This window comes from Oncorhynchus tshawytscha, unplaced genomic scaffold (genome assembly GCF_018296145.1).
Source record: "Oncorhynchus tshawytscha isolate Ot180627B unplaced genomic scaffold, Otsh_v2.0 Un_contig_1335_pilon_pilon, whole genome shotgun sequence".
Lineage (NCBI taxonomy): Eukaryota > Metazoa > Chordata > Actinopteri > Salmoniformes > Salmonidae > Oncorhynchus > Oncorhynchus tshawytscha.
The window spans coordinates 104,812-126,688 of NW_024609243.1; the positions used below are offsets into that span (position 1 = coordinate 104,812).

The 21,877-nt window shown below is 43.9% G+C and overlaps 1 protein-coding gene across 1 annotated transcript; it reads left to right on the top strand.

Moving 5' to 3' along the window:
- Nucleotides 1–2,828: 2,828 nt before the first annotated feature.
- LOC121844472 (centrosomal protein of 112 kDa-like) lies at nucleotides 2,829–20,750 on the top strand. The gene is made up of 8 exons (XM_042314607.1): nucleotides 2,829–2,881; nucleotides 3,487–3,592; nucleotides 3,709–3,899; nucleotides 4,123–4,286; nucleotides 13,669–13,756; nucleotides 15,911–15,991; nucleotides 20,338–20,385; nucleotides 20,496–20,750. Exons 2-8 carry the CDS (start codon nucleotides 3,493–3,495, stop codon nucleotides 20,592–20,594), a joined length of 771 nt encoding a protein of 256 aa, XP_042170541.1. The 5' UTR covers nucleotides 2,829–2,881; nucleotides 3,487–3,492; the 3' UTR covers nucleotides 20,595–20,750.
- Nucleotides 20,751–21,877: the final 1,127 nt, after the last annotated feature.

Here is a 21,877-nt window from a genome sequence, read left to right on the forward strand (position 1 = left end):
AAGAAAATTAAATTGTTAAAAAGTTTCTAGCCTGTCTATCTATGGGTAACAGAGTTTACATGTTCTCAACTCACCCAGTTTTCCACTACAAAACACCAGAAAATTGCCAAGAAGAGTAGAACCATCCCACCTGCTTTTACATTATGATTTGACTATCAGATGTTACATGTTTATTTTGAAAACAAATATTTAAAAGGGAATAGTTTTACCATATTAAAACGAGTTCAGGTTACATAACAGGGTTGACACTAAAATGAGGGACTTATTTTTTAAACCTTAAAATGAATCAGTAATCACATGAAATAAATACTCTTCAGGAATGACTTTATCAAAGCAACTAGGGCTTTACAATGATGTGAAAACTTGGAGAAACGTTTGGGGTAAGTGGGTTAAGAACCTTCCTGGAAGTCAGAGGGATGATATAATGCTGAATTTTTAGTGTTTATTCATATAAAACATATGATCGAATTTTCCATGTGGTCTATATTCATTGAATATAACAAATGTATTATTGGTGCCCAATTTCTACTTACAATATCAAAGGCATAGAAAATAAACTCCTTTAGGTGAACGACCCTAATGAATAAAGAATGGCATTGCTTGCTGAAAAAACACGTTCAATCACTTTCACAAACCAATAATCCAGCTAGCCCTATAAACAGTACACCAAAATCATGATATTGATAATAGGCCTAAACATTTCCATTACAAAAATAAAAAAGACAATATGTAAATGTTTGCTATTAATATCATGATTTTGGTTAACCATGTAAACTCAGCAAAAAATAAACCTTTTTCAGGACCCTGTCTTTCAAAGATAATTCTTAAAAATCCAAATAACTCTTCACAGATCTTCATTGTAAAGGGTTTAAACACTGTTTCCCATGCTTGTTCAATGAACCATAAAAAATGAATGAACATGCACCTGTGGAACTGTCATTAAGACACTAACAGCTTACACACGGTAGGCAATTAAGGTCAGTTATGAACACTTAGGACACTAAAGAGGCCTTTCTACTGACTCTGAAAAACACCAAAAGAAAGATGCCCAGGTCCCTACTCATCTGCGTGAACGTGGCTTAGGCATGCTGCAAGGAGGCATGAGGACTGCAGATGTGGCCAGGGCAATGAATTGCAATGTCTGTACTTTGAGACACCTAAGACCGTGCTACAAGGGGACAGCTGATCGTCCTCGCAGTGGCAGACCACGTGTAACAACACCTGCACAGGATCGGTACATCCGAACATCACACCTGCGGGACAGGTACAGGATGGCAACAACAATTGCCCGAGTTACACCAGGAACACACAATCTCTCCATCAGCGCTCAGACTGTCCGCAATAGGCTGAGAGAGGCTGGACCGAGGGCTTGTAGGCCTGTTGTAAGGCAGGTCCTCACCAGACATCACCGGCAACGACATTGCCTATGGGCACAAACCCACCGTCGCTGGAACAGACAGGACGAGCAAAAAGTGCTCTTCACTGACGAGTCGCGGTTTTGTCTCACCAGGGGTGATGGTCGGATTCACGTTTATCGTCAACGGAATGAGCGTTACACCGAGGTCTGTACTCTGGAGCGGGATCAATTTGGAGGTGGAGGGTCCGTCATGGTCTGGGGCAGTGTGTCACAGCATCATCGGACTGAGCTTGTTGTCATTGCAGGCAATCTCAACGCTGTGCATTACAGGGAAGACATCCTCCTCCCTCATGTGGTACCCCTCCTGCAGTATCATCCTGACATGACCCTCCAGCATGACAATGCCACCAGCCATACTGCTCGCTCTGTGCGTGATTTCCTGCAAGACAGGAATGTCACTGTTCTGCCATGGCCAGCGAAGAGCCTGGATCTCAATCCCATTGAGCACGTCTGGGACCTGTTGGATCGGAGGGTGAGGGCTAGGGCCATTCCCCCCCAGAAATGTCCGGCAACTTACAGGTGCCTTGGTGGGAGAGTGGGGTAACATCTCACAGCAAGAACTGGCAAATCTGGTGCAGTCCATGAGGAGCAGATGCACTGCAGTACTTAATGCAGCTGGTGGCCACACCAGATACTGACTGTTACCTTTGATTTTGACCCCTCCTTTGTTCAGGGACACATTATTCCATTTCTGTTTGTCACATGTCTGTGGAACTTGTTCAGTTTATGTCTCAGTTGTTGAATCTTATGTTCATACAAATATTTACACATGTTAAGTTTGCTGAAGATAAATGCAGATGACAGTGAGAGGACGTTTATTTTTTTGCTGACTTTATGTATAGTGTAGAATGTTATGTGGAATTTTTGAAAATGCTAAAATGTACTCTGGGGGTGGAGTGTACATGTTTGCATGTAAACATACAGTAACTAGTCGAAAGTAACATCACAGCAGACCTGGGTTCAAATAGGCATACATTTATGAATATTTACATTTTTGTATTTTAAATACTTATTTTTTGTCATTCAGTATTTTAAAACAATGTGGCCGAATCCAACGACTTTTTAGTATTTGAAAGCATTTAAAAATACATTTTAAAAAATCCTGTAAATAGTTCTATTTGAAACTATTTACAAATGGGCCTAGACTAGACTGCTGGTTTCCAATTATTATTATTATTATTATTTGTATTTTATTTTACCTAGAACCAAACAGAACTGTGCATAGTAAACGCAGGTCTGCATCACAGAATTATGTACAAGTATTTAACTCTATACTCAATGCAACATCTTGCAAATGCACAGAAAGGGTACCATTTTGGAAATGACAGCATGAGCACTCGTTTCATCAGCTTGACAGTTTCTATGACAACAAGGACGCTCCCGTTTTCTGTTTATGGAAAAGGATGTGACGTAGGACGCAGTCTGTGTAGCAGAAGTTTGAACCGTTTAGATCTGCAGAAGCTGGTAATAACAAGCCAATAACTCTAATTTTTCCAGTATTATCGCACAATGTTAGCTTGAAGTGTAATATATTGTAATTATCTAACTAACGAGTAACATTTATACAAATTAGAAGTGAATACTAAGTGCGCGGGCCACTTTGTTTTGTCGTTTTGACGTGCTGCTTGAACTACTGTTAGCAACAGAACTGATGCTAGCCAGATTGCTACTGTAGCTAACTGCACCATTATTGGCAAACTAACTATATGTCAGATTCAGTTGTGAGAGATAGCTAGTAGGATAGATATGCCGTCCTCACCTTCTCGATGCTAGTCGAAGTGTCTAGCAACGGTTCAGTTGTTATTAGCCAGCTGAGCTTGGTGGCTCAGTCTGTGTGCAGCTAACTCTTCCAACGTTAGTTCTATGCAGGGATGCCGAATTGATGACAGTAACAGCAAAGACTTGCTACATTTGTATTGAAACTTCTAGTTCTGAAGTAGTTTAGTTGCGCATGGTTTTTGTGAAGCAATAGCTAAAATGTGCTCTGAGGGGCGGAGTGGACACGTTTGCATGTAAACACAGTAACCAATCGAAAGTAACACGTTAAATGTGTTATTCCCAATGTGCAGGACATTATGAACAAACAAGAAGAGACATGGGAGAAACTGGACTCAGAGTTTGACCATCACCTGGTTGACATGAAACCATATGTCCTAAAACTCCCCCACAAGACAGGTAGGCCTACAGTAAAATGAGTTGTATTACTAAAAAGCAAGTGTTCTATAAATTGTAATTGTCATATGTGTTAGTAATGCATTGATTGTAATTTCTTGCTCCCTATTTGACATCAGAGCGCCAGCTGTGTGCCCTGTGGATCAAGAAGCTGTGTGACCCAGGTGTATCCGGCTCGGGCCTGATGGGACGCAAGAACCGCAACATGTACGCCCGCCTGCTCCTGCACATGCTCAGAAGAGGGGTCCTGGAGGGCCCTTTCAGCCACAAGCCAGAGTCAGGCAGTCTCAAGACTCTACCAACATATATGGTAAACAAACAATCCTCGGTATAGTACTAAAGTGCGCTGATGATGTAAGCTACTATAAATAGTATACTTTCTGCTCTATACTGCTAGTAGACTGCCCATGTGGCTTATGTTTGTTTATTTGTTTAATTCATGATATTCCATTTTATAGTACTTTGTAGACTGCATGTTATATGTTTTTGACTGTTTTAGATGGCTAAACTCAGCTCTGCACTCTCATTGCCAGTCCATCTACTTTGACGAGCCTCTATGTGGCCAGGGCCTGGAGCAGAGCACTGCAGGCCTGCCTGACTGGGTAACGGGAGAGCTGGGCCAGGGTGACGACTCCTGGGACAGCCTGCTCAGAGAGAGGGCCAGGTCCTCTCCCACAGCCTACTCTAACACACACAGGTAGGTTATTCCCTGGCATAGACTAGAGCTTAAGCTACATACTCAACTGCTATGCCTGCCAGCTACAGTAGACGTCTGCTGAATTCAAACACACACAAGTATTTATTCTGGAATAGACCACCTCACCCTCTGGGCAAAAGTGTTTATTCTGGAATAGACCACCTCACCCTCTGGGCAAAAGTGTTTATTCTGGAATAGACCACCTCACCCTCTGGGCAAAAGTGTTTATTCTGGAATAGACCACCTCACCCTCTGGGCAAAAGTGTTTATTCTGGAATAGACCACCTCACCCTCTGGGCAAAAGTGTTTATTCTGGAATAGACCACCTCACCCTCTGGGCAAAAGTGTTTATTCTGGAATAGACCACCTCCTCACCCTCTGGGCAAAAGTGTTTATTCTGGAATAGACCACCTCACCCTCTGGGCAAAAGTGTTTATTCTGGAATAGACCACCTCACCCTCTGGGCAAAAGTGTTTATTCTGGAATAGACCACCTCACCCTCTGGGCAAAAGTGTTTATTCTGGAATAGACCACCTCACCCTCTGGGCAAAAGTGTTTATTCTGGAATAGACCACCTCACCCTCTGGGCAAAAGTGTTTATTCTGGAATAGACCACCTCACCCCCTCTGGGCAAAAGTGTTTGAGTCAACATTGTTTCCTAGTTATTTCCTCTTACTTAAAAACCTCTTAGATTTAAAGTCCCCTGTTTATGGGACCTGTGATTCTGCATTGACCTTTCCCACAACCTAAATATGCTGGACTACCCTTGAATTCTGAAACATTGTCTAAGCTACTCAACATGTTTTTTTACAGTAGTTGCATACATACTTTAATGTAAATGATAAACTGTCTGTTCACCTGTTTAATCTGACTATGTTATACACCACATTACACTGAGTGATAGCCTTTATTCCCACAGAAGTATATTTTCTGAGCCTGTGTGACCTAGGATGGGAAATATGAAACCACTTGAAGCTGGGATGTCCCTCCTGCCATCTTTGTTAGCTCTTCTGACTGTACATGAACTCCTGGCTGAACCCTACGTCACAGCCACTGACAAATCACATGTCTGCAATCCTTACATCATAGCACTGCAGGAGAGATCAAGTCGATAGCCATTATCTAAAATAATTCTAGATTTTAAACGAACACTTTGTTTGTCATAGACAGACAATATTAATATGAAATGAAAGGTAAGCTCCTAACGAGTTCAGGAAGCCAAGCTAGAGCTCTGTGAGACGTTTACAGCGATGGGGGCAGACATTTTGATCAAGAGAGACCTTTTGAAAATATGCAAATTTTCTCTAACACTCAACAGACAAATGTGTATTTTACAGTTATAAGGAAGGTGACATCTTATAGTTAGTGGTTTTATAAATTGATAATACTATATTTAGATAGCATATAAGTAATTTCAAGCCTTGTTCATACAGTTCTGTTGAATAGGAAATACAAATATGAAATATTTTGTATGATGTATCATATTTTATGTCCTGAGAAGTGACTACAGCTCAGCAATTTATAACTCTATTTACCAGAAAGGGTAGATTTGAACCTTTCTTGGAGTTTGCAGCATTACTAGTTATTGTTTATGGCCCTCATGCTAAATAATTACTTTTGGGGATTACGGAGATTACATTTTCGATTACATGTAACTTGTTTTTAATTAATGTAATCACATTGCATTGACGTAGCTATTTCGTTGAATTTACACAACATAATCGACATGGTTGTGCTCTTTTTGAGCAGTCTGCATTGTTTTCGGCAGCTTGACAGAATACCTCATGACAGTGCAATCAGATATGGACAGTGGACACTTGTATTTTTGTATAGGCTACTGCATGGTCCCTAGACTTCCTGTTTCTAGGTTCTTAAGTAGTCTGAAAAAAAAGTGGCTAATTGTTGTGGACTTGTCAGCAGAACATTTGACTTCAACAATTATTTGCATTGACTTTTCCTCCAACCTAAATATGCTGGACTGCCTGTGAATTCTGAAACATTGTCTCGGCTACTTTTAATTATTTAATTATTTTTTACAATACGTTAATTACAGTAGTTCTCTAACACATAATTTTATGATGCAATGAACCACTTTATAAAATAAAAAGCATAACGTTTTTCAATTTTTTTTAAACCATAGAGCAGGTATTCCCAAACTGGGGTACACGCAATGCTGTCGGAGGTATGCCAAATAAACACACAAAAAAATTCACATAAAAAATAAACAATCTGCACATTTTCAAACAGTCCATTTATACTTTCCAACGGGGCTATACATTTGGGTGAGGTATTTTTCTCGCCTAAGTAGGCTCGTTTCACTGCCAAAAATAAAATGCGACCATCTAGTGTTCAGCGTAATAACAATGTCAAATAATTAACATCCAATCACATTAACCCTTACTCTCTCACGGGAATTCCACTAACGTTCCGTATGTAGCCAAACGTAGCTGCTGCTCATGTTGGTATCTGTACTGATGTCGCAAAAGCCATGACAAGGAGACATAGTGGAGTGGTAACGCGCGTGCAAGCAGTTGCTCCCGATGCCACTTGGGTACACTGCAGCATCCACCAAGAGGCTCTTGCTGCCAAGGGAATGCCTGACAGCTTGAAATACGTTTTGGATACAACAGTGAAAATGGTTAACTTTGTTAAAGCAAGGCCCCTGAATTCTCGTGTATTTTCTGCGCTATGATATGGGCAGCGACCATGTACCGCTTTTACAACAAACAGAAGTTTGCTGGTTATCAAGGGGCAAAGTATTGGCACATTTTTTTGAATTGAGAGACAAGCTTAGTTTTCTTTACTGACCTTGATTTTCACTTGTCTGACCGCTTGCATGATGATGAGTTTCTCACACGACTGGCCAATCTGAGTGATGTTTTTTCTTCCCTGATTGATCTGAATCTAGGATTACAGGGACTCTCCCCAACTATATTAAATGTGCGGGACAAAATTCAGGCTATGATTAAGAAGTTGGAGCTCTTTTCTGTCTGCATTAATAAGGACAACACACGGGTCTTTCTATCATTGTATGATTTTTTGTGTGGAAATGAACTCAAGCTTACAGACAATGTCAAATGTGATATAGCGAAGCACCTGAGTGAGCTGGGTGCGCAATTACACAGGTACTTTCCTGAAACGGACGACACAAACAACTGGATTCGTTATCCCTTTCATGCCCTGCCTCCAGTCCAGTTAGTGATATCTGAACAAGAGAGCCTCATCGAAATTGCAACAAGTGGTTTTATGAAAATTGTATTTAATCAGAAGCTACTGACAGATTTCTGGATAGGGCTGCGCTCAGAGTTTCTTGCCTTGGCAAATCGCGCTGTTAAGACACTGATGCCCTTTGCAACCACGTAACTATGTGAGAGTGGATTCTCGGCCCTCACTAGCATGAAAACTATATATAGGCACAGACTGTGTGGAAAATGATTTAAGACTGAGACTCTCCAATATAACCCAACATTGCAGAGTTATGTGCATCCTTCAAGCACACCCTTCTCATTAACCTGTGGTGAGTTATTCACCATTTTTGATGAGCAAATACATTTTCAAATGTAAGATGGCTAAATAAAGAGCAAAATTATTGAATATTATTATTTGTGCCCTGGTCCTATAAGATCTCTTTGTCACCTCCCCGAGCCGGGCTGTGACAAAAACGCACACTCATTCTTATGTTAAATAAATGTATTGTATAGTGTTTGAGGCAGGCTTACAATGATGGCAAAAAACAACATTTGAGGGTACGGGACTATAAGAAGTTTGGGAACCACTGCCATAGAGAATCAGACAAAAATCTAGGCTACACTCTTTGCATAGTCAAGCCTATCTCAAAACACAACACTGCCCCTTTAAGGCTTTCCTGGAGGATGGTTGGCCACACTTGGTAGCCTATAATACATTGCAACATTACAATTACAACCAAATGCTTTTTATGTCTTTATAAATAATAAAGATAAATAATTTCCTCCAGGGCTGAAATTAATGGCTTCCCATTTTCCCTGGAACACCAAAAAATATGTCTACGGTTCAAAACTGGGACAGTTCTAGGATGACTGACCCAAAATTCATACAACCGCTGCACATGAAAGAAAAGCAATAAGGTCTGATACATCAGATCAGTCTGTTTACCCTAAAATGTTGATAAAGTTTTATTTCTTCATATTATAAGCTTAAAAATGCACACTTGGTTGTAAGCTATGGGCAAATGTTCCTAAATGCAATTGGCAGGGAAACACTGTTCTCAAAAGCACACGGATGCGCAAGTGGTTTCATGTGACACAGATTAGGAAAGGGGAGATCTAACTAGCATGGGTTACTAAAGTGACTAGAATTATTCCATTGGCTGCTGGACAGTAAAATAATGTTGATTTGAAAACCAATAGAACATGAGAAAAATGCTGTTTTCAATGGCGTATTAAGTGTTTATAAAGTAATTCCCTCAACATTTCTATTGTTGTATTTTGGCTAGGCTACTTTGAAACAAGGTAAGACCCACTTCATAAAATGACATAAAACATCTAGGTTTTAAACTATTTAAGTTTATGGTTATGTAACGGTTTTCTTTAGGTGAAGTAGAGGAGGACCAAAATGCAGCGTGGTTGTTATTCATTGTACTTTAATAAAGAAACTGTACACGAATAAACTAACAAAACAACAAACGTGCGAAAACCTAAAACAGTCCTATCTGGTGCAAAACACAGAGACAGGAACAATCACCCACAAACACACAGTGAAACCCAGGCTACCTAAATATGGTTCCCAATCAGAGACAATGACTAACACCTGCCTCTGATTGAGAACCATATCAGGCCAGACATAGAAATAGACAAACAAGACATCCAACATAGAATGCCCACTCAGATCACACCCTGACCAACCAAAACATAGAAACATACAAAGCAAACTATGGTCAGGGTGTGACAGGTTAAATAGTTTCCAAATGCTAACCACCTCCTCTTAGATTAAAGATGGGGGATGTCCGGTGGGCAACAGGCACTGTCTTTCTTTCCCTTTCCTTCACTCTCCGTCGTGTGACCATTTGATCTGAACGAACTTTTCCTCCAGCATGTCGACAGAATCAAGCTTATAGACATTGATGTTAATTATCCTTCATTATTTTTGTCTAACATGACTGGTGTTTAGCCTATATTTATGTAATTAAAAGTCTCATTAAAGTTTGGCTACATTTTTTGCTTCCTCCCTCATGTCAGCGTTGGTTTGGACATGAGGCTGTAGCCAATATGCATATCACTTACACTATGACATCTAGGCTTTAAAAATGTTATGTACATGAAAAATATATTTGAATATTATTCCAATGTTAGCCTCTGATCCAATACTGATTGTTGTATTTGTTTGATATTGTGATTTTTGTGATACATTTTTTTGTTTCCATTCGGACAACTTAAATCTATAGCTTATTCTTCTTGTCTTAAATATATATATATATAAACTTGTCCCGGACAAGAGGACAGGCATTAATTTGGAGCCCTTTAGCAAATCTCTTAACTAGGCTGCTACCCACTGCAAAAACATTGTTTCCATGTCATTTAAACAAAATAAAATCAATGTGGAAAAATTATTGGATTTGAAAAAGTCATCAACGTAAGGGAATTTAGTATTTTTTTCTCCACAATTTCGTGATTACGATCTTGTCTCATCGCTGCAAATCCCCAACGTGCACGAGAGAGACGAAGGTAGAGTCATGGGTCCTCCGAAACATGTCCCGCCAAGCCGCACTTCTTAACACCAGTCCGCTTAACCCGGAAGCCAGCTGCACCAATGTGTCGGAGGAAACACCTTTCAACTGACAACCGAAGTCAGCCTGCAGGCGCCCGGCCCGCCACAAGGAGTCGCTAGAGCGCGATGAGCCAAGTAAAGCCCCCAGCCGTACCCTCTCCTAACCTGGACGATGCTGGGCCAATTGTGCGCTGCCCTATGGGACGCCGCCCTATGGGATTTAAGCCCAGGCTGTAATGACGCCGCAAGTCTGCAATGCAGTGCCTTAGACCGCTGCGCCACTCTGGAGGCCTTCACCTAACTTTTAACCTAAATCCAATGACATGGTTACATTTTTGGTTGATTTCACATTAGTTGATAACTCAACCAAATGCAAATCAAAACTAGACGTTGGGCCTACCCATTGTGCCCAATGGTTAGGCCCAATACAATGAGGGAGGGAGGGACCTGTAATGCTTTGAATCTACTTTTTTTTTATCTGGGCCAAGGGGAAAGTGGTGAGTTGTTCTTGGAAAATGTCATTAAACATGTGTTGATAGGGACGACTAGTTGCTTGCAGTGGAAAATTCAGTGGCATCTTGAGCCAAAGAACCATTCAGGTCAGATAGATTCATGATGGTTCTGTTTGTGGGCTTATGTGTATAGTCACTTTAAAGATACACGTACGTTTGATTGTGAAAAGTTGTTGGCATGACGTACGAGATGTCCTTGTCACAAGTCTGACCAGTTTCACAAGCATGTCTAACGGTTACCTCAGTTAGCCTAAGTACACTGGTTGTATTGAAGAGCTGGATTTGATTTTGTCTGACTAGTGTCTGATTGGGATAAGAGCATTTAAAGAGCGTATAGATCACAGGTTGAAGGCCTCATGGAGAAAATGACTTAGTACACATGCTCTTTAATGTGTCTCTCCCATTTAGATAAAACTCTAGGGACCTAATTTGACTCCTTGTGATGTATGATCTTTTGATCTCTGCCTCATGCCATTAATCAGGCAATGGGGTGATAGGTCAAGTAGTCATTTAACTTTGGGGTGCTTGCAGGTTAGACTGTATCAGCAATCCTGTTCTATATCTGGCAATCCTGTTCTACACTGAGTATACAAAACATTAGGAACATCTTCCTAAAATCTCGGAAGTATCCTGTTGTTGGGCCTCTAGGTTTAGAAACTCTGTTTTTAACTGGCTAGGAGAGACACCATGTTTGGCTGGAGTGAGTAAGTTCCAGATTTGGCCACAAGATGGCGTTACTCACCGGCAGAACCGGTGATGTCGTCCGTGATGGTTCTCTCTGTTCTCAACGGATAAAGTCTAGTTGTGTCTGTGTGAAAGGAATGGGGGTAGCAAGCTGATCCAGGTTAAGAGATCATCCTCAGAGGCCCTGGTGTGAAGCTGACTCCTGGTACTCGCATGTCACTTATGGATCAGGCCTTAAACACGCCATGATTGTCTTGACACGTTGTTGTCTTTGGCGTTCCTTGGAGAGCTCTGAGAGAAGGGGGAGAGAGACGAAGTGTGTGTATCTGTTGGGGGAGCCGAATGTTGACTCGGCATGTGTGGAAGTGTTGCGTTCGTTACAATAGACAAGGGGAATTTCTGGTCTTTCTGCCCTCATAGCAAACAGGCAAAGGTGGAAGGATGAATATTTGTTAACCCCTATATGTGAATCCCTTCTGTTTCTCTCTTTTTTTTTCTTCTTTCTGATTTACTCACCCTGACTCCTGTCTATCATCTGAGCTCCACACATGAGAACCCCTAACCCTCTCTCCATCTCCAAGTGTGACAATAACATTGTCCTTGCAGCATCAGACATCAAACAGCTTTTATAAATGACCTGTTTAGCCGCCTCGGGTCTTTCCCTGTAAGGCCAGAGTCTGTTCGTTGACCTTGCCTCCAGGTGGTTGAGTTAAGGGGTCCGCGTCTTGTTTGTGCCACAGGGTCTGGCTGCCTTCCTTGGGGTGCCTGAGGGTGAGACCTAGGGCCTCTGGCTCCTGCACCTGGAGGTCATGGACGAAGCATATAGATGTCAGGCTGTTTTAATAAGACTGGCTGCAGCAGCAGAGACACACACACACACACTCCCCCTCTCTCTCCCCTAGCCCCGACCTGCCTGGCTGGCACAGCTTTGATCTCTGGGCCTCAGACTCCAGACACATCTGATTCAATTATCCTCATCCACCTGTTGACTTTGAGGCCCGACATTGCACTGCTCGCTTGGCCCCCGGTGTGTGCGTGTGTGTGTGCGTGCATACTTGAGGAGAAGAAAGTGTGGCGGCTAGTCTTCACGTAGGCTGCTTTTACAGCTGGTAGAGAGACACACAAAGGATACAAAATATGCACGCCATTAGTTTCACGATGATAAGTTTGACCTCAACTGACACTAATTGAGAACATACAACTTTTGTATCATTCAGTCTCATTCAATTCCACTATTGTGCCTAATCCTTATTGTGGCTAGCTTCACAACACATACCCCGGTCTGGTTGAGCCTCACTAGCCAGATTATGCTGGCTGGCTGCTTATAACGTTAGCTTTGGGCAACAGTGTTAAGTAGCTGGCTAGCTATTTATTTTCATGAACTGAAGTTCGGCGAACATCAAGTGGCTACCTAGCTAATACTTACCCACAAGGATTCCTAAATCATTGCTAAAAATAATGAAAATGACTGCAGTTTCTACTGGTCATTGTTTTCAGGCTGTTTGTATTGGTGCTAGCTAGGTACCAAGCTTACGCTAGCTAGCTACCCCAGATTTTGCAGTTAAATAATTATTTATTTGAATGCTTTAACTAGAAGGCCAGCATCCAGGAGTTGCCTCTTCACTGTTGACATTAAGACTGATTTTTTGCAGGTACTATTTAATGAAGCTGCCAGTTGAGGACTTGTGAGGCGTCTGTTTCTCAAACTAGACACTAATGTATTTGTCCTATTGCTCAGTTGTGCACCGGGGCCTCCCACTCCTCTTTCTATTCTGGTTAGAGCCAGATATTCCATAAAAAATCTGCCGTTTCCAGCTACAATACTCATTTACAACATTAACAATGTCTACGCTGTATTTATGATCAATTTGATGTTATTTTAACGGACAAAAAATGTGCTTTTCTTTCAAAAATAAAATGTCTTAAAGACCCCTAACTTTTGAACGGTAGTGTACATGATGGGTTATGCAAAATAACTGTATTGTGGTAAGAACAGCTCAAATAAGCAAAGAGATATGACAGTCCATCATTACTTTAAGACATGAAGGTCAGTCAATATGGAACATTTCAAGAACTTTGAAAGTTTCTTCAAGTGCCGTCGCAAAAACCTGCAGTATTATTTTGCTGCGACAATACAGGTCAAAATATAAAGCTCCTACATCTGTACTGCACGACTCACATTTGATGAGTTACAAATTATATTGATAGACATAATGTAAGCCAGTGATTGGGTGAAGCTGTTTCCTGTAATATAACCAGTGATACACTCAGATCATTGTATTTAGTTGTTTTCTTCAATCTTTCCTAATGTAAATCTCTCTCTCCATCTCTCTTTTTCCCTCCCCTCTCTATATATCTCCCTCCCTCTCTTTCTCACATTTCTCCTTCCCTCCCTCTCTTTCTCACATTCTCTCTCTCTCTCTCATTCCCTCTGTATCCAGGAGAAGACGGCTATATGAGGAGATGTCTCCATCTCGGCCCCTGGCCTCCAGCCCAGTGAAACGCTCTTCTGAAGACCACAACAAAGGGGTCAGCAGTACTCTACAACACTCCTTGTCACTACGTGGCAACTCTTTACATTTAGCCTATTTTATCTTAGTTACTGAGTTTGTAATTACGGAGTCTTACATTTCAGGCAGGACATATTCTATTCTGTGATGACGTTCTCCATCATATCATACCATTGATTGTATTTTCACACGGTAGGTTGAATGGCTGCGACACAGAGAGTATGACATTACACCGTGCGTGACACTCGTACTTGGCATACCGCGATATCAATGATAATAAACACTGTGGATGACATTTACAGGCGATGAATCAGGAGTATGACCATTTTAATCAGCCTGGTATTTCCGTCATTTGTCTGTGTAATATGAGGTGTTAACTTGGCAGTGTGCCTTGTTCTGTTACGAAAGAGAGAGGGAGAGGGAGAGGTCCACCCTCCACCTAATTTCAGTCGGGTTAAAAAAATGCCTACACTTCCACTTTATTGGATATTTCTCTTATATCTCACCCTCACCAAGCCCCAAACCCAACCCCAGGCAAAACCTGACCCGAAAAACAACAGCACCCTGGAAATGTTCACATTATAACGTATATACGAAATGTTCACAAAACCTGATCCTGAATCAACAGCAGCACTCTGGAAACGTTTGCATAACATTCACACAACGTTCACATAAAGTTCACATTATATAACAGCGTTTCAGGAGTGGGGCGCCCTGTAACAAAAAGACTGAGCAAAACAACAGAGGGGAGAGCGTTGTGACCCCTGGACTGGAATTTAGACTGCAGGGGGACAGGACGGGGACGGTAATGGTCTGGAACCGCCAAACATCTGGCGTGGGTAGGAGGAGGAGAGGAGGACAGGGAGGCAAAGAGGAGAAGGAGGGGAGAAGAGGAGAGTAAGGAAGGAGAATGGGAGAGAGGAGGGTAGGGGGATGGAGGAAGGAGGAGGATAGGAGAGAGGAAGAGGAGTTAAAGAGGAGAGGGAAGACTAGACTAAGGAAGGAGAATGGAGGAGGGTGGGGGGAGGAGAGTAAGGAAGGAGAATGGAGGAAAGGAGAGAGGAGAGTAAGGAAGGATAATGGAGGAAAGGAGAGAGGAGAGTAAGGAAGGGGAATGGAGGAAAGGAGAGAGGAGAGTAAGGAAGGGGAATGGAGGGGAGAGGAGGGGAGGAGAGTAAGGAAGGATAATGGAGGAAAGGAGAGAGGAGAGTAAGGAAGGGGAATGGAGGGGAGAGGAGGGGAGGAGAGTAAGGAAGGATAATGGAGGAAAGGAGAGAGGAGAGTAAGGAAGGGGAATGGAGGGGAGAGGAGGGGAGGAGAGTAAGGAAGGATAATGGAGGAAAGGAGAGAGGAGAGTAAGGAAGGGAATGGAGGGGAGAGGAGGGGAGGAGAGGAAGGAAGGAGAATGGAGGAAAGGAGAGAGGAGAGTAAGGAAGGGGGAATGGAGGGGAGGGGAGGAGAGGAAGGAAGGAGAATGGAGGAAAGGAGAGAGGAGAGTAAGGAAGGGGAATGGAGGGGAGAGGAGGGGAGGAGAGGAAGGAAGGATAATGGAGGAAAGGAGAGAGGAGAGTAAGGAAGGGGAATGGAGGGGAGAGGAGGGGGAGGAGAGGAAGGAAGGAGAATGGAGGAAAGGAGAGAGGAGAGTAAGGAAGGGGAATGGAGGGGAGGGGAGGAGAGTAAGGAAGGAGAATGGAGGAAAGGAGAGAGGAGAGTAAGGAAGGGGAATGGAGGGGAGGGGAGGAGAGGAAGGAAGGAGAATGGAGGAAAGGAGAGAGGAGAGGGATGAGGAGAGTAACGAAGGGGAATGGAGGGAGAGAGGAGGGGGGGGAGGAGAGTAAGGAAGGAGAATGGAGGAGGGTGGGGGAGGAGAGTAAGGAAGGAGAATGGAGGAAAGGAGAGAGGAGAGTAAGGAAGGGGAATGGAGGGGAAGGGAGGAGAATGGAAGAGAGGAGAGGGACGAGGAGAGTAAGGAAGGAGAATGGAGGGGAGAGGAGAGGAGGGGAGGAGAGTAAGGAAGGGGAATGGAGGGGAGAGGAAGGGAGGAGAGTATAGTAAAGAAGGGTTGGAGAAGCAGTTGTGTGGGGCTGGGTGATAAGAATACAACACACCCTACTGAACAGTATGTGCACTTGTTGTCCCACACTCAATATCACCTATTCTCTTTGGTCCCTAGGTGGATGGCCACAGGAAGCCAGTGGTGCCGTCTCCTGACGACAGTGAACTGGAAACTCGCCTCAACAGCTGGAACCTGGGGGTATGTCTGCCAGGGCCACATTCAGTAGCCAAACGTTGTTGAACGTGGCAGATAGAAATTCCACGAATAGAGCCAACATGATTCCATATTCTAGTCCGATAAGCATGCATAACATACACAACATATCACTGGAGGCTGCTGAGGGGAGGACGGCTCATAATAATGTCTGGAACAGAGCAAATTAAATTGTATCAATGTATTTGAGACCATTCCACTTATTCCGCTCCAGCCATGACCACGAGCCCGTCCTCCCCAAAATAAGGTGCCACCAACCTTCTGTGCTATATATACAAAAGTATGTGGACACCCCTTCAAATGAGTGGATACGGCTATTTCAGCCACACCCATTACTAATGGTGTATAAAATCGAGCACACCACCATGGAATCTCCATAGACAAACATGGCAGTAGAATGGCCTTAACGAAGAGCTCAGTAATTTCAATGTGGCACCGTCATAGGATGCCACCTTTCCAACTAGTCATTTCGCCACATTTCTTCCCTGCTAGAGCTGCCCTGGTTAACTGTATGTGCTGTTATTGTGAAGTGGAAACGTCTAGGAGCAACACTGTCCTCGGTTGCAACACTACTGAGCTCCAAAATGCTTCTGGAAGCAATGTCAGCACCCTAGCTGTTCGTCGGTAGCTTCATGAAATGGGTTTCCATGGCCGAGCAGCAGCACACAAGCCTAAGATCAATGCCAAGCGTCGGCTGGTGTGGTGTAAAGACTATTCTGTGTTTCCGACTTTGTGGCAACCATTTGGGGAAGGCCCTTTCCTGTTTCAGCATGACAATGCCCCGTGCACAAAGCAAGGTCCATACAGAAATGGTTTGTCGAGATATGTGGAGAAGAACTTGACCGGCCTGCACAGAGCCTTGACCTCAACCCCATTGAACACCTTTGGGATGAATTGGAACGCTGACTGCGAGCCAGGCCTAATCGCCCAACATCAGGGCCCGAACTCACTAATGCTCTTGTGGCTGAGTGGAAGCAAGTCCCCGCAGCAATGTTCCAACATTTAGTGGAAAACCTTCACAGAAGAGTGGAGGCCATTATAACAGCAAAGGGGGGACCAACTCCATGTTAATGCCCATGATTTTGGAATGAGATGTTCGATGAGAAGGTGTCCACATACTTTAGGTTATGTACTGTATTTCTGTCTGAATGTCCCAAAACGTTGTGTCCTGCTAAAAATCGTCCCTAATTTATTCCATGTCTGTAAACATCGTAAGTATAGTATATAGGCCTCTCACACCAGGGTTTGGATTACAATTCCTTCTTGTTTGAAGCAGAGGGGGAGCCCTAGATGCCTGAGAAGCATATTGCAGTCACAGCCAGTTCCAGGTTGGTTATATGAAATATACCACCATTGGATGAGAGAGTACCCCATGCCCAGTAGACTACACGTTGCCTGTCACACTGACACACAACTACTGACTAGCACCTACACAGCTGCAGTGTCTGTCAGACCACAGGGATACAGTCAGAGAGCAGTGAGATGAGGGCTAGAGGTGGAGGAGGAAGGAGGAGAGGGAGACTGAGAGTCTTTAGCTGTGTTCCTGTCTTATCTCCTGTGTCTGGAGAGTCACTGGACCTGGGAGAGATAAGCAGTACACTGATGTTGTCTTTATTCTCTTATTTATTCTTTCTCTCACCCTCTCCCTCTCTCTCCCTCTCTCTCCCCCTCCACCTGTACGGGTCTCTCTCTTTTTTTGATGAAGTTGATGATTCTCTCTCATCTCTCTCTCCCTGTATCAGACGGGGATGTGAAGCCCTGCTCTGCTCTGTGTTGTGGTAGTTATAATGATAAGAGGCAGTGTGCTTGGCAATGCTCCCCTAGCCTCCACTACCACCAGCATCATCTATAATAGATCTACAGGTGGTTGTACTCTGCACTGTGGAACATAGACAGAGTTAAGCTGTGTGGCTGTGCTCTCTGCACTGTGGAACATAGACAGAGTTAAGCTGTGTGGCTGTGCTCTCTGCACTGTGGAACATAGACAGAGTTAAGCTGTGTGGCTGTGCTCTCTGCACTGTGGAACATAGACAGAGTTAAGCTGTGTGGCTGTGAACATAGACAGAGTTAAGCTCTGCACTGTGGAACATAGACAGAGTTAAGCTGTGTGGCTGTGCTCTCTGCACTGTGGAACATAGACAGAGTTAAGCTGTGTGGCTGTGCTCTCTGCACTGTGGAACATGTTGCTGTGCTCTCTGCACTGTGGAACATAGACAGAGTTAAGCTGTGTGGCTGTGCTCTCTGCACTGTGGAACATAGACAGAGTTAAGCTGTGTGGCTGTGCTCTCTGCACTGTGGAACATAGACAGAGTTAAGCTGTGTGGCTGTGCTCTCTGCACTGTGGAACATAGACAGAGTTAAGCTGTGTGGCTGTGCTCTCTGCACTGTGGAACATAGACAGAGTTAAGCTGTGTGGCTGTGCTCTCTGCACTGTGGAACATAGACAGAGTTAAGAGCAGGATGTTTGGTTGCAGTGGCTGAAACTACCAGCTGTCTGCAGCATTCTCTGCTGCCTCAATGTAATTCTGTCTTGCCTGGTCATGCTTTGTTTAAACTTTTCTGGTATCCTCTTTGAAATGTCTGTACCCCAGAGCCATCTAGCCACCTAGCCAGGTCTCTCCCTCTCACCTTTAGGAGAGAACAGAACAACCGCAGTCTTTCCCCTCATAGTCCAGTCGATTGTCCCTGTCTGCCTCACAGACCTGTTGCCCAACGTTGGGTCAACGTTAGGAAGTGATGCATCACAACGTGTGTTTGTTTGGCTTGAGCGGTAGGTCCTTGATGTGGAGTGGCTCTCCTTTCTTCTCCTCTCTCCTCTCTTCTCTCCTCTGTCTGCGGCCGCCTCATCCATCTGTCCTTGTCAGGGAGAATGCCACAGACAGGATCCAGTACCAGTGCTGGGCAGACATCACAAGCAAACACACACTTTAGTTTAGTCTAGCACCAGTTTATGTTTCACCACCAATGTCTGGTCTGGCCCTGCCCTGCAAGCCTTGGCATGTGGGCCTCCCATGGTCAGAGTTGGATGTGGGCCGCTCCGCTCCACAGAGAGGGAGGTAAGTGTGGGACGTCTTTCAATATTCAAAAATGTTGTTAAGACTTTATAATCACTTTTATTTATAAGCCTGATCTGCTGAACTGGGTGTCAGAGGTTAAACACAAGTGTTTCTCTGCACCAACTCTATGCTCAGAGGGCAGAGGTTTGTCCAGCCACTGCCTGTTTAGTATTGAACGATTGGTCGTTCTGGAGTATACTGGATGTCCACTGTCTTACTGACATGTCATTTAGTTCAGACCAGTTCGGTCTCCAGCTCTGGGCCTTCAAACAGGCCTCAGTCCCCCATTCATTTAGGATTACTGAATGAGCTCACCAACTTGAACCTTCACACCATAGAGAAAACACGCACAAACACACTCACGCACACACACACTCACACATACTCACACACACACTCTACTCCTGTCCTTCGCCCCTCCCTGGCCCTTTGAGCCTTAGCTGTAGAACTATTTCCTCTCTCTCTCTGTCATTTGTTGTCATCTACAAAGTCAGAGGATCTCTGTTTCAGAAAGCTGTGATCCCGCCTGCCCCCTTGCAGCTGTCTTCCACACTGTGTGAAGCTGCCTGGGAAGTTCATAGAGAAATAAGGAGGTCACTCACAACAAGAGGAAAGGAGAAGAAGGAGAATGAAATTAGATGAAACCGCCAACTCCGTCGACTCACTACAGTACAGTTTCTCCTCCCGGCTTAATCCCCTATCAGAGTTGAACCATTGATGGTTTTACTCCATAGCCATGTCAGTCAGTCCACTTGTGTCTTAACACACTCTAAGGTGGGCTGACGTCAGAGTTGTCGTTCCTGTTAGCCGTCTCTTCAGTCTCATTGTGTTCTTTCTTCCCTGTGTAATCAAAGGGGACAGAGCGGGCGTGTTTGGTGAGGGAGTATGTATACACATCTGTCTCTCTGGGCCGATAGACGCGTCATGGATAGCTTACGGAGTAACAGGGGTTGACAAAAGGGCTGACTGGCAGAAAGAGGAGCCAAGCGGAAATGGGCCTAGCTGAGCTGAACACACACAATGCCTTGAAGTGGCCCGAGGTATTCCCTTTCTGTAAACAGTCAGAGCTGAGGGAAGAAACTAACTGTGTGTTAAGTGCTGGCCTTTGAAGTTTGAAGTCCTGTATTGTTTAAGACAAACCGAGGGCGGAGGTCAGGAGGGACGTGTGTGTGTGTGTGTGTGTGTGTGTGTGCTGGAGCCTTGTCTTGAGAAAAAGGAGGAGATGCAAAATAAGTAAAGGGCCTTTTTTCTGTTTCTTTTCTTGTTCTCTTGCAGATTGAGAACCCCAGGTATTTGAGAGAGAACCCTATCCCCTTGTCTCCGGTAAGTGTAAGGGAGGGTTCCCATGTGTGTTGAGGGCAGATAATTGTTACCTTTTCCTCACTCTCTCCCCCTGTCTCTTTCTTACCCACTCTTTCATTTCCATACTGTAGATATTCCTCAAATCCAGCCTGAAGAACAGCACCGGGACTGATGAGCAGACCCCAGTAGCAAGACAGGAGAAAGAGGTGGGCACTAGAACACCCACCTAACCATAGACAGCCATCTAATAACCATCAACCATTCCAGAAAGCAATACCTGTTGAGTACCTCAATCAATACTGAGGTAGAGTACCTTATGATAAGCTGTAGACAACACTCTTTACCAAGAGAGTTTCAATCTATATTTTCCATAGTAGTCTATTTACCACCACAAACCGATGCTGGCACTAAGACCACACTCAACGAGCTGTATAAGACCATAAGCAAACAAGAGAATGTTCACCCAGAAGTGGGGCTCCTAGTGGCCGGGGACTTCAATGCAGGAATGCTTAAATCCATTTTCCCTCATTTCTACCAGCATGTCACATGTGCAACCAGAGGGGAAAAACTCTAGACCACCTTTACTCCACACACAGAGATGCGTACAAAACTCTCCCTTGTCCTCCATTTGGCAAATCTGACCATAATTCTATCCTCCTGATTCCTGATTACAAGCAAAAACTCAAGCATAGGAAGTACTCGATCAATACGGAATTGGTCAGATGACACGGATGCTAAGATACAGGACTGTTTTAAGAGCACAGACTGGAATATGTTCCGGGATTCAGCCGAAGGCATTGGGGAGTATGCCATATCAGTCACCGGCTTCATCAATAAGTGCGTCGACGACATCATCCCAATAAGTACATATCCCAACCAGAGACCATGGATTACAGGCAACATCCGCACTGAGCTAAAGGCTAAAGCTGACACTTTCAAGGAGCGGGACACTAATCCACTAGTCTCCTCTCCTCCTTTTGATTGAGAGCTTCAAGTTTCTTGCAGGCACTAAGTCCTGTCATTAACAAACTATCATGGTTCAGACACATTAAGACAGTTGTGAAGTGTTCATGACAACGCCTATTTCCCCTCAGGAGACTGAAAAGATTTGGCATGGGTCTTCAGATTCTCAACGAATTTGATGTCTACACCATTGAGAGCTTGGTATGAAAACTGCTCGGCATCTGACCGCAAGGCGCAACAGAGGGCAGCGTGTACGGGCCAGTACATCACTGGGGCCAGGCAAGCGGTACCGGAGCACCAAGTCTTGGTCCAAAAGGCTCCTTAACCGCTTCTACCCGCAAGTCATAAGACTGCTAAACAGTTATGCAAATGCTTGACCCCTTTTTACGTTGCTGCTACTCGCTGTTTATTATCTATTCATAGTCACTTTTTTCATACCTACTGTACATGTACAGTGCATTCAGGAAGTATTCAGACCCCTTGACTTTTTCCCCAAAAATGACTTTATAGCCTTATTCTAAATTGAATTACATTTTTAAAACATCATCAA